The sequence below is a fragment of the Neospora caninum genome, chromosome VIII (genome assembly GCF_000208865.1).
Source record: "Neospora caninum Liverpool complete genome, chromosome VIII".
NCBI classification, from domain to species: domain Eukaryota; phylum Apicomplexa; class Conoidasida; order Eucoccidiorida; family Sarcocystidae; genus Neospora; species Neospora caninum.
Window position 1 is genome coordinate 5,669,952 of NC_018395.1, and position 12,186 is coordinate 5,682,137.

Here is a 12,186-nt window from a genome sequence, read left to right on the forward strand (position 1 = left end):
TTCCTTTCGAGCCTTGCGATTCAGACAGCTTTGCAACAAAGAAGGTAACAAAAGCCGTTGAGAGAGGCACACACAACCCACTCCTGCAGACGTCTGTCGATGTGAGTAGCTTTGCTGGACTCGGGAGCTCAAGCTCAAGAAATTAGGACGCTCCAGTTAGTTCACGCCATAACCGCATCACGCAATATCGCAGTCCGGGCACGCGACCCAGTAACAGCGAAGTGCTGGCTGAGCTAGCGCTGCTCCAGTAGTGATAGAGTACAGGGGTAACTACTACGAAATGTTGCCTCTGTATGCATTCGTCCTGTCTCGCTTGTTGTCGGTGTTGCTTTACGCGGCTGCTCACGACTTTCTGAAGTTGGGTGGTACTGACATGGTACTTCCTTGGTGGGGCTGCATATGTCTCCGGCCATCAGACAGAGGGGCCGACTCGGTACCCGACGAGCCGAAAACGCCTCCTAATCCTCGCAGACGTATATGGAACAGTAGTTTTCATGCACATCGCTCGTTAACGCCAGCTGGTAGCTCGGAAAGATGATACAGCCTGTCCTGTACCAGGACAGGGGCTCCCGGGTGTCGACGGTGGGTGACAATGCTCACGATGACGCTAACTTTCACTGATACAGAAATGTTTGCTTTCCTCATAAATTGGAATTGAGCAGGCAAACTGCAAGTCCTCCGCCGTACATGCGTCCAGGAAGGATATGACCTGAAGAAGGCATCTAAGTTTCTGTCCCCCATTCCCCCCCCCCCTGCAGAGTCCCTCCAGCCGAAGAGCTCTCTATTGTTGCTAGGGACACACTAGGTACGACAGGCCGAGACACGTTAGACTGCGGACCCGTTCAATGGCCCTCTTCACCACCTGAGCGCACGTTAGCAGTTATGGTTCGATTACACTCCACTCAAGAAAACCGCATTTTCCAACAGCAATCTGACGAAAAGTGGCATTCGCGACAACAAAAGCAAGCTGGTGCCACACCGCCCTGGCGGCTGGGACCTCGCCGCCAAGTCACCGGGAGAGCATGAGGGGCCGCTGCAACAGCGGTCTGCCGTTGCCAGCAGTTCCTTTGGTCCCTCTGCTACAGTCTCTACCCTTACCAGCTGGAGGACAAGAATCAGGAGAGGCAAACGGCAAAAAAAGTGGCTACGGACACCGGTGCAAACAGAAGGAACTGGGTACAGAAACGGCAACCATCATGAACTCTAGGACCATACTACATGTATCTGGAAGGGTTGTACGGATGGAGGGGGAAAAAGAGATCACTGCGGATGATATGCGCGGAGGTGTCCACCCAAGCCCTGGCGCAACGTGACCATGGCGGCAATCGATACGCACGCCCCCTCTTATGTTGCGGCGTCTTACAAAGCGGAGACTGGGGCTGGACATCTCAGAGCCTACGAGCGAAACATGCTGCACGAAAAACAAATCCAGAAAATCTGGCGACACAACCTCAGCCTGACACAGCCAGCTGCAATCGCCTAGAATACCACAGTAGTGCGCTATGCGTTTAATCTCTTTATGGTCATTGACGTCGATCGGGTCCCGACGTGAGTCAACGACAGCTGCGCCGACGGGTTTTCAGGACCGTTCTAGTAAGGAATTTTCCAGGTGCAAAAAGTCATTTCTGAAGACACCATGGAAAACAACGTTGAGCAAAATGCGTGGAAAACCGCATGAAACTGGTGAATGGATGGCTATCGCTTGCTGTCATCTTTCGCTGCCTGAGTGTTGGTGGGCACTAGTGGCGTTCGCCGCCAACCTGACGACGAGGCCGCCTGCCGTTCCTTGACAGGTTCCGCGAGAGGCCTGTAGCCTGGGCTACGGGTAGACCTGGTCGTCGTGGAAATACTCCCGGGCGCTGCACTGGGTGTGGACGGCTGCTAAGGCCTCTTAGTCTTCCTCGGCTCGGTTCTCTGTCAGTGCGTGGCGCCGGAGCGACGTACGTCGTCATCACCGACTGGCTGAATCCGCTCGACTCTAATTGATTATGAAGGAAAACTGGCTCGCTCGTCGGCTATTGCGGTGTCGTCCTGGCGCAGCGGGATGGTGTGTGGTGCGATTCGAACTTTGAGAGCGAGCAGCGGGTGTGCATTATGTTTCCCACAACCTCCAACCGTCAGCCGGCCCCATCTACAAGGTGGTCACTGCCGGGCACGAACCCGGCCAGCTGCGTGACCTTTACTGACCGGTTCATTGGAGCCAGGCGTCAGAAACAGTGAGATTCGCTGGACGCCGGTGCATTGTTGCTGCAGAGCTGTCAGAGCAATAAAGCTACGCCTATAGATCCCCACTTTTCGGCTGCTTCACGTAGGATGGCGAGGAGCTAGCGTAATTTCTATTGAAGATGGCGTAAATCCTTCCAGGGGTACCAGAAGCGGCCAGAAACAACACCGACACAGAGCAAGGGTGTCTACAGGTACAGGAGAAAAAACGGCTTTGTCAGCTAGGCGTCGACAGGTGGTTAGGAAGTAGCTCCTGTACAACAACGGGTGCCGCAATCACAAATGCGTTGAGGTTAGAGTACGCTAGGCAGAGAACACCGCAAAACTTCACGCGAACCGCAAATCAATCATGGTCGTCAATCTAGGGAAGCCCGTGCGCGACGTTAAAGCAAACTGAAGAGTGGTACCGCTCTAGCTGTTTCGCTCGCCCACGGAGTGTGAGCTGGTTGGACCTGTGCAACACTAACATTAACTGTCACTAGCGTCCGTGCGTCATCCACCATTCCAGACAAAATGGAGGTGGGTAAATATCTGCTGCCTCGGGCTTGCCTTCGTGTCGGACACGGGGGGGAACTTCGGCGTTGCATCAAAAGAGGATGGCTGTTAAGAGTTGTTTTACCCTTCGAATCACTGCTTATTTCTCCATCCACATCTGTTAGCCCGCCATACAATCGGAGCGCCTTTTCGTCAATAATCGATACGTGAATATAGCATCCCTCTAAAGTTCTGTTCCCATATAGGATACGGCTTTTCTGTGTCTATGACATAAGGACGGAGGTCCCATGCTGCCTCACGCACCGCAGCAAGATTGAACGCCCCGGCGTTGGACGGTTTTGTAGCCACCCGACCTGCTGCTGGGAGCATCTCTATCCCTAACACATACGCATGTTCCACGAGAACGTATTGCAATATCCGCACTCAGGTGGTGTGCGTAGCACGTGGCACTGCGTCTTTAATTTGGACGGCTGGCAATACTCCTGTGTGGCCTCACCTTCACCACGGTACCCTGAGGTATAATTGGAAAGAAATCGGATGTATTAGACTGGCTTCAATTCATCTTTAGTGAACACGGCAGTCCCCACGGAAGTTTCCGTGCACTGTGCCATGCCTTGTACACATTGAACTAGAGCGTTAGAGCCAGTGACACAGTCCCTCTAGAGCTTCAGCTGAAGGAAACGCGTCAACCGACAGTGCGAGCACCGAGTTTGCGACTGCCAATGCAAAAATCCTCCGATTCCTTTATACAACGCGGCGCGCTTCACCGACGAAGGCGTCCCTACCCCCCTAAAAAAACTATCATCTAACGAATGGCCGACCGCTGACCGCTCTCCAGGTCTCCGGCCTCTGCATCCACTCATGGTATTGATTGCATCGGAGCAGAAGAAAGTAAGCCATGCGCACACGGACTGTTTCTATGCTACAGGATTATTGGAGTCGGATGACCACGGCTGGGTACATCTCCCACGATGTTCGTCAAAGTAGAAGGCGTGGTGAGGCTACAACAGCGTTGGTCAGGACGGACTGCATCAGAACAGCAGGCGTTTACCGCAGCTACCGGTGCCCTGAGACAGGATGTCGAAAAACATCCCCTCAGAGTGAGACGTGAACGAGACCTCTCGCTGGTCACCAGCCTAAGCAAAAGCCCAATTGAACTGAAGGCTACACACCTTTGCCACACTAATGGGCTGTGATATTCGGTCAACTACTGCAGCAGCGCTTACGTCGGTCACCACCTGCCATGTGACACAGAGGGGAACGTTACTCGGCCAGCGACACCCCTTCAGTGACGATATAAGCATCCAGTTTGTTAAAAAGTGTTAGGAAGCGACCAATCTTGGTTGGTTCCTTTCTCAGCATCCAGTTTGTTAAAAAGCGTTTGGAAATGACCAATCTCGGTTTGTTCCTTTCTCATTTTAACGCGCATACTCTCTTCAGGAGCACAGTCTCCTCCTTTAACTGCAACTGATGTTCCAGTTTTTCTTACAGCCAGCCTGTGGCTTCGGTGACAAAGTGATGGACACCCACTCCACGCACATTAAACGCGTTTTGAGGTGTTCCCTGTGCGTCATCTCGGGGTATTCGTGCGACACCCGAGGTGACGCGACAGGGGGACCAGCGCTCGAGCCCGTACGGGGGCCCCCAACGACAGGGGTCCGGCTGTGCTTAGAGATCTCCCGGCGCGCGGTTGCGGGCAACATTCTGACTACACGAACCAGGCCCGTCGTTAAGCGGTCCTGCCAGAGAAACTTGAAGTATTGGATTTTTCAGGCATCTGATTGACAAAAAGGGCGATACTGGCATTGCCCGGACCACTGTGCTCGGTGTAAACGAGTACAGAACCTGTTCGCCGCATGCAAATTTCGTTCGTGGCTGCATACGGAGGAAGCCTCCCTAGAGCGACTTGATACGTCACTTTTCACCAAAACATCTCACCCATCGAGGATACTTGAAATGTGCGGTGATGTATGGACGATTCCAACTCCAATCGTGCACGAAACCGTGAAGCCGGAGTCTTTCCTGTCGACGGGGCAAGCTCCGAGTGTGCCGTCGCCGTCTCGTCCCAGCGGGGTACGATTCCATATGAGCACAGATGCGACTGAACAGAGGCTCTTTCCGTGCATTCCGCCGTTTCCACCTCGATGCAGGGTTCCCGTTGCGAGAGGCATCGCCGATTCGGCGCATCAGATGCAATGCGTTGCCTCCGTCTCCTCCCGGTCGTTGCCGTCCTCATCGCCCTCGCCTGTTTTGCGCGACTGACCCACCAGAAGGGGATCGCAGTCCCCGGCACACCGGCTCGGGAGGATGGCGCTGCGGCCGGCCAACCTGAACAGAGCGAACCGAATGAAGCTAAACAGAGGCAAAACCTCTCTGCAAAGGCTGGATATGCGGCGACAGCTGAAAAGGCGACGAAAGGGGCCGCAAAGGGAACCAGGAAGAATCCATCCGGGAAGGCAGCGGGCATACAGGAACGGCCATCGATAGGCAGGCGAGTTTCCAATTGGGTTGCCGGTATTTTTCGGCGCCGCTCAGCCGATCAGACGGAACCAAAGAGGGCGAGGCGAACGAGGCGTACGCCAGAGGCCTCTCGGGATGTCGGTAAAGACGAGCAGCAGGGTCTCCAACGAGGCGCTATGACGATGGAGACTAACGAGAAACAACCTGGCGGTACACACGCGGCAGCGGCTGTTCATGAAGGAGAACGATCTCCAGGCTCCGAATCAACAGAGGGGAGCCCTTGTTCTCTGAACGACCAGCACGAAGGTGGAGACGCGGAACAAGATGTGCAGGTCAGTGATGAAAATGAACATCCTCATCTGACTTCCGATGACAAGAAGGCCGCACCTATGGGTGATTCCGATACGTTTGAGATCAATCCGGAAGTATCAGAGGGGTGGTCATCTGACGTAGGTCTTAAAGAGTCGGACGGGTCTTTTCTGACTCATGACGACTCGTGGATCCGATGGATGTACGGAGATGCGGAGGACAAGCTTATGCAGGAGGCATCTACTCTCGAAAAATCTCCTGGCGACCTGCCAGAAGAGAGCGACAACCAAACTGAGGACGGTGGCAAGAGTCAAACGCCGCCTTCCTGGGACTGGACTCCTACAGGACCCTCTGATGCCGACACTGGGAATCTGCACAAAGCTCTCCAGGGTGAGCGTAACGTGGCAAATGCTGCGAGGGATGCGACAAAGGTTGCCTTTCCTGAATCGTCTTCGAGCGACGAGGAGAGCGAAGAAGAGGAGAAGGCATTTAAACGCGTGATTCGTGCGCTGTTGCCGCCCTGGGCTGGCCCGGCCGACTCCCAGACCGGAAACCATGGTGTCAGGGGGCCTGAGGAAAGCAGGCCTGGGCCTGAGTCGCCGGCGTCCGCTGTTATAGAGAATGATCGAAACGGAAAGCCGAAGGCAGCTGCTGACCCTACTCCCGGTCACCAGGAAAGACCAGCGAATCAGGACTCGGATCCAGGTTTCCGTGTGGTCCCGGCAAGTTTGAGCATGGCGAATTCGTGGTGGGCTGTGAGCGAAGGCGAAGCTACGTCGAATTCCTTCCTCATCGATGCGTCTTCAGAGGCTGTGGTGTTCAAAGACAAATCTTTCCCTCTGGAGGCTGGAAACGTCGTAGAGAACCACGATATGCGGAATTTTGGAGTTGTTCGCGCAGCAAACGTTGTCGCTTACCGGCACCAGATGGCGTGCAGAAATTTCCACACCACGGCGCATCTCATGAATGAACTTCCCTCCATGTACGGCGTTGTTTGTACTATCACCCGGCTCACCGCCTTCGCCGAGGACGCAGCGGCGGGGCTTCACGTCCCCGTCAACTCCGCTGCAGTCCGGGCGTTGGCAAAAGTGAGCAGCGCAGCCAATGCAAGGAAACATGCGATTGAAGTGGCCCTTGCCATACGAAAACACATTGCTGATGCCGCGTCGCGTCAGGATTCTCTCAACCTCGGCCTTCTCCTCAATAGCGTCATGATGGAACATCCTAGCCTCCGGCCTGTCTGCAGCGCCCTCATTATGATGCGTGAGTGAAAACTGGAATGCTGGAGGGGAAGAGGAGGCACAGAGCGCGTCTCTTCATTCTGGCTCTTCCCTTTTGTAGTTTGTGTTTTCGCTGCTCAGTTCTCGCTCGTGGTCCAACCCGTTCAATTGGTTTCCCCCAGCATCAGGGATGGAGGTCAGCTGACTGTATGCAAATCATCGATGCCGTCTGTGGCGTCTTTACGTGCGTTCTTGTCCCCGGCTTTGTGTAGCGACTCTTTTCCGTTGCTCCGACATCTTCCTAGCCTGTCGCGCCTCTCCCTGTTGTCCGTCCGTGTTGCTCTTTTTCGCCGCTTTTATTTCCGTAGACGATGGCGAGAAAACATCCGCGGACTCAACCTGTTGACTGCTTTCCATGGGTTTGTTCGCTTTTGACGCAGATGTAGGAATGCACCTGGTGTCCCAGCCTCGTTTCACGTGTACGCATCGTGGCTGTCTGCCTGTGTGTCGCGTCCTCGTTCCGCTTGAGAGCTCCGCTTCTACCTGAGGAGGACCGCACTCTAGTTTCCCTTTCTTTCCACGTGTCAGGTCTTCGTGTGCGGCTACGCCTCGTTCGTGCCAATCATGGGACCACGCTGTCGCCTCGAAATGTCTGATTTGCGATGGGAGGGGGGGGGGCTGCTTCGGCTGACGACTTTAATTTACTCGGTACACGCGGATGCTGTGCCGCGTGGTAGGAGACTGTGGAACTGTCTGTAACGGTAATGTGCGTCGTGCTGACACACAACCTAGTGAGACATTCTCAGCCTTCGTAGCGGATGCTCCCTATTTGGTCCTGGCACTTCTGCCATGCGTTTTGCCTCTGTTCCCTCGCTCCAGTCATCCCCGTCACTGTGTGTACCTCGCTATTTTCTTCGCACCACATGTGCTTGCGTTGCGCGTACTGCAGTGTTCGAATGCCGCGCCACATTGCCGTATCCTCTGCGAGCGCAGAACGGCTTCCCAGTCCTCCCTCCGGAAGATATCCCCAAATCTCCGTACCTACGCCATATGAATCAAGAGGGCGCCGACATTCGCATTCCCGCCGATGCGCCCACCGCTTTCCCCATCACGATTGTCGCGCAGTCAGGAGGCTCAACGTTTGACGGTGCGAACAGGGACAGTCCGAAGGAGGACGAGCTCTGGCGTCAGCCGATATACAAGGCCTTCTCCATTCTCTGGTTCTTTGTAATGCACATGTATCACCTTGGTGAAAGATTTGACGTCTACAAGTCACAGCACGTAGATGAGGTCTTCCCATCGCCCTGGCGCCTCGTGTACGTCGGTACCGCTCTCTGGACTGAGTGGGGTAAGTCTTTCGAGCGTAGATGGTAGCTGCCTACGTGTCGAAAACGCTCCCCCTGAGTTAGGCAACAGATCCTGGATCTCGGGCCATCGGCAGGGGACCTTCATGGACGCCGAGTACACGCCCCGTTTAGGAGGAGGCTCCGTTCTCCAGATGCAACTTCCGGTGTGCTCGGCCCACAGGCACGTTGGGGCCTTCCTTCGTTCTTGTGCAGCGCTGATGAGGTCACCCTTCTTGTTTGCTCTGGGGTCAAAGTGTTCCACCACCCCTGCTTGTTTTTCGTGCGATCTCCGTTCCTCCGTCCCACCCCCGTGCCACAGGTTCTGTGTGATCATCTCGTTGCCCCCAAGGGAATGGTACTTTGCAAACGGTATACGCGTTCCGCGCTTTGTTCGTCCCGTGTCCTGCATCTCGGCTGCGATGGTGCTTGCGGATGGCACTGGCTTTGCGTGCTGCGGTTGTATCTGGTACCTCCTGCGCTCTTCAGTTCCCTTCCACGACGCCAAAAGCCAGATCTCTCCAGGAGGCATGGAGGCACTGGAGAAGTACAAGCTCAAGACATCCTGGAAGCGCGTCCCGTACAGCTTGAAGAAGCAGCTGTTTGTTGAAGAGACACCCGAGACCCCCAAGCAGGTTAAGGGCGTTCTCCGCCCGTTTAACGTGGATCAATGTGATAGAGATGCGACCTACGCAACCACGGACGCTTCGCCCTTGGTGGCCTTATTGGAGAAACGGCCAAATGCTGCGGAAACGCCGGCGCGTGAACCGGCTGGAGACGAGCATACGTTGAAGATGCATGACGTCGAGGCGGTGTGGATCTTGAAAGGAACTGACGGGGTCAAGGTAGGCCTCGCGCATGAGGAACGCTGTGGTGTCGAAATGCATGCATTCTGGTGGACTCGAAGGAAAGTCATGAGGGACGAGCACATAGGGGAAGGATGAGGGCCACCATTTCCTTTTCGAGGCAGACGGGGTGTGCCTTGATGTGGAGGGAAGAAGCGAGTGCGTGTCCGGGAGCAGACGTCTGGAAAGCGCGGCCGTGGGTCAAAAGATCCGAGTTTCTGCGCTTTCTCACCCGCTGAGGTGCGACTGCATACGACTGTCGGTAGTATTCTTATGCAAACGAGAGATGTGGATTCTCCTCTAATGCTCGTACGTGTAGGTTCCCAGGTATGTGTGCAGATATGTTAAGGAACCGCTGCTGTGTCTCCTACCTGTTTTTTGCCTGTTACGGCTCGAACCGTGAACAGTGGCTGTCGTGGTGTAGCATATCCTCCGGGGCGGTTTGATGACGCCTCGCTTCCGCTTGTGCGCCTTGGCCTTACTGATGCCGTCGGCGTTTGAAGTGTGGAGCAATCACCTTTCTGGAACCCACAGCTGGTTCCCTGAAGTAAATCCTGACTCGGCGGCGTGTCCGCCTTTGCGCATCTTTTCCTGGTGGCGTACGCCTGGCTGCGGTGCATGGTTTTCTCTTGTTTTTCGCAGCAATGGATTCTAAACGGGATGCTGCAGGCGATACATGATCCAGCGTTTTCGGAGACTGGTCTCATTCACCAGGGTTTCTCGAGTCATTTCCACCAGACCCTGCGCCGACCTCTCACACGTTTTCTGTCCAAGGCAGCGACAGTGGCTCGGAAACGAACTCCAGCGAATCCCTACGTTGTGGCGCTGGCGGGTCACTCCCTGGGAGGCTCTCTAGCGCTTCTCGGTACCTGGTTCCTCGCCAAGAATCTGAAGCCTTTCCTGGAGTCGGGCCAACTTGTCATTTATAGCGTTGTCTACGGCTCTCCGTCGGTACGTACTTTCAGCATCGGAGTGGCAGACGACGGGCTGAGGACAGAGAAATCCTGCCAAGGCCACCGCAGTACGATGACTCTGTCAGTTCGCTCAGCTGGGCGTTGTTGTTAGGTTTGATGTTCTGTACCAGCCGGTCTAAGGCCGTGATGTCCTTGATTATCTAGAAAGCGAGTGTCGACGTCAACCGACGCCTCTGTTCTGCCGGTGTCGGCGTGGAGTTCCCCTGAGTTTTGCTCAAGAAGGCGTCCAGTGCTTCTACCTGTGAATGATAGAAACAGAAACGCGGGTTCCGGCGGTGTCGAAGTCTCCTAATAACGGATCAGAAATTGTTTGGGGACAGTGTACGGGTCGGTTCACCATTGGTTTAAATGGCTCCAAAGGATGGTTACCACTGAGCTGAAGAGAGTCTATGACGAGTTTGCCGGGTTGATGTTCGTTGACCAGTGAGTAAAAAGCCATACACAGAACACACCGTTCCGCCGCGTCTTCTGGCTCACCTATTCCCCTTTCAGATTGGTGACGCCGTCGCTATCCGAGAGCTGAATGCCTGCGGCGCAAAGATTTTCCGCATACGCATAGACCTCGACCCGGTGCCTCTGATGGCACAGACTCAAGGCGTCACCAAGCTCTACAAGGACGACAACGACGACATTGTGGTAAGACTCTCCGAACCGTCCTCACACTGGCACATGTGATACAGACGAACACTCAAGGAACCAAGGACCTGAGCGGGAGGGGGGGGGGAGGGCTGCAGGAGAAAGATCGAGTGCGCGTCGTATGTATCTATTGGTGTACGTACATGCAGTCAGAGCCGAGCAGGAGTACAGGGGTCCTGTGGGCTGTATGTGCTTTCGTGCGCCAATGCGCGCGAACGACGCGCTGGCTCCTGTTTGCCTCCAGGTTGTTGAGTGGGAAGATTTGATTCTGCTGACCTCATCTTGTGACTTCTCCTCATGCTGTCACGCGCGACCGCACGCGCAGACTTGGGGCGCCGTGGCGCCCTGCTGTGGGAGAGTCTGAACGGCCTCCGCGCAAGTCGCACGCGGCCTGTAGCGTTGCGTCTCGTCCGTCGATAGTCGTGTCTACGTAGAGAGTTTGTCGCGGTCGCATAAAATCGTGTTTGGATCCATCCGGCGATCTCGAGTCTGCTTTTTGTTCCGTGCTCTTGCTCGTCTCTCTCTGCGAGAGGCTAGCGCTGATTCTACCCTTCGCATGATTCCCGCAGCCCTCTGCTATGGTTGGTTTGTGGCAACCCGACATCGTCGTGGCATCCTCTCTGCCCGCTGCGGATACTCCTCGAACGCCCCGACGAACCTGTTGTTTGTGTTCAGTTTCGCGCGGAAGACATGGCCAACGTGGCGCTGTGGAACCCAGACGGGTCTTTGAAGTACAGCGGACTCGTGTGGCTGCTGGACGCGGTGCAACCCTTTCGAAGAAGGAAAAAGCTCCTTCGATTCTTCGCCCGGCATTACGCCCTCCCCCAGTTCGTCCAGACATACAATAACCCGCTGTACACCCACTTACACCTCTTCCCGTGCCTCTGGACGATCCTCACTGGCATGTATGAGGAATACGGGTGGAGCTCCTCCTGTGCGGCGCCGCTGCTCAGACGGTACCCGCTCTTCCCTTTCATTTTGTCGGCAGGTAGGCAACGGCACAAACCACGAGGCAGCCGCGCGCCGCGGAGGTCGACGACGGCACTTCTGAAAGATCCGCACAACCTCTGGTTTTGAGTCAGTGTGGCGCAGCTGTTGTGTCTCGAACCGAAGGACCGGAAGGCGCGTCTCGCCGTTGCGTGTCGGGTGTATTGTACCTCTGTGCATAGACCGACCGATACGCAAAACTAAGAATGCATGCAGAGGTGTGTGCCCGTGTCCCACGCGCTTCAACATGGACGTCGAATCCCTTCGTTTCTCGAAGCTTGGAGGCGAGTGCCTCGGAAGGCAGGACTAGCGTCGCGCGAAGCTGGAGAAAGCTGGCTCGTCCAGAGGCTTGGAGTAGTACGGTGCAACCACCCCTCACGGCCACTCTCAACCAGCACAAGTGTGTGCACGCACTGGGAGAGAGCCTGTGACGGCTTTGACAGCTCCGCCGGAGACGTGTGGCACAGCCATACGTCATGTCAGCCATACGTCATGTCATGCGGCAACGGCTATGACGCTGTCCTGTCCTTCCGCATGTGCAGAGTCAGAGGTAGAGATGAAGCGAGTGCATGAGGAGGAACTTCCTGGCGTCCTGAAACGGCTCGAGCAAAGGCTGAAAAGCGAATCCTGGACTCGGAAAACGCAGGCGCTTATCCAGTCAGGCCTGGCGTTCCTCAGGGGAGAATTACACTGA

General features: G+C 55.4%; 1 protein-coding gene across 1 annotated transcript; it reads left to right on the forward strand.

Moving 5' to 3' along the window:
- Positions 1–4,913: 4,913 nt before the first annotated feature.
- Positions 4,914–12,186, forward strand: NCLIV_037100 (putative lipase domain-containing protein; the record flags this gene model as incomplete). Its single annotated transcript, XM_003883911.1, has 7 exons — positions 4,914–6,750; positions 7,657–8,055; positions 8,540–8,895; positions 9,538–9,846; positions 10,362–10,505; positions 11,181–11,493; positions 12,035–12,186. 7 exons carry the CDS (start codon positions 4,914–4,916, stop codon positions 12,184–12,186), a joined length of 3,510 nt encoding a protein of 1,169 aa, XP_003883960.1.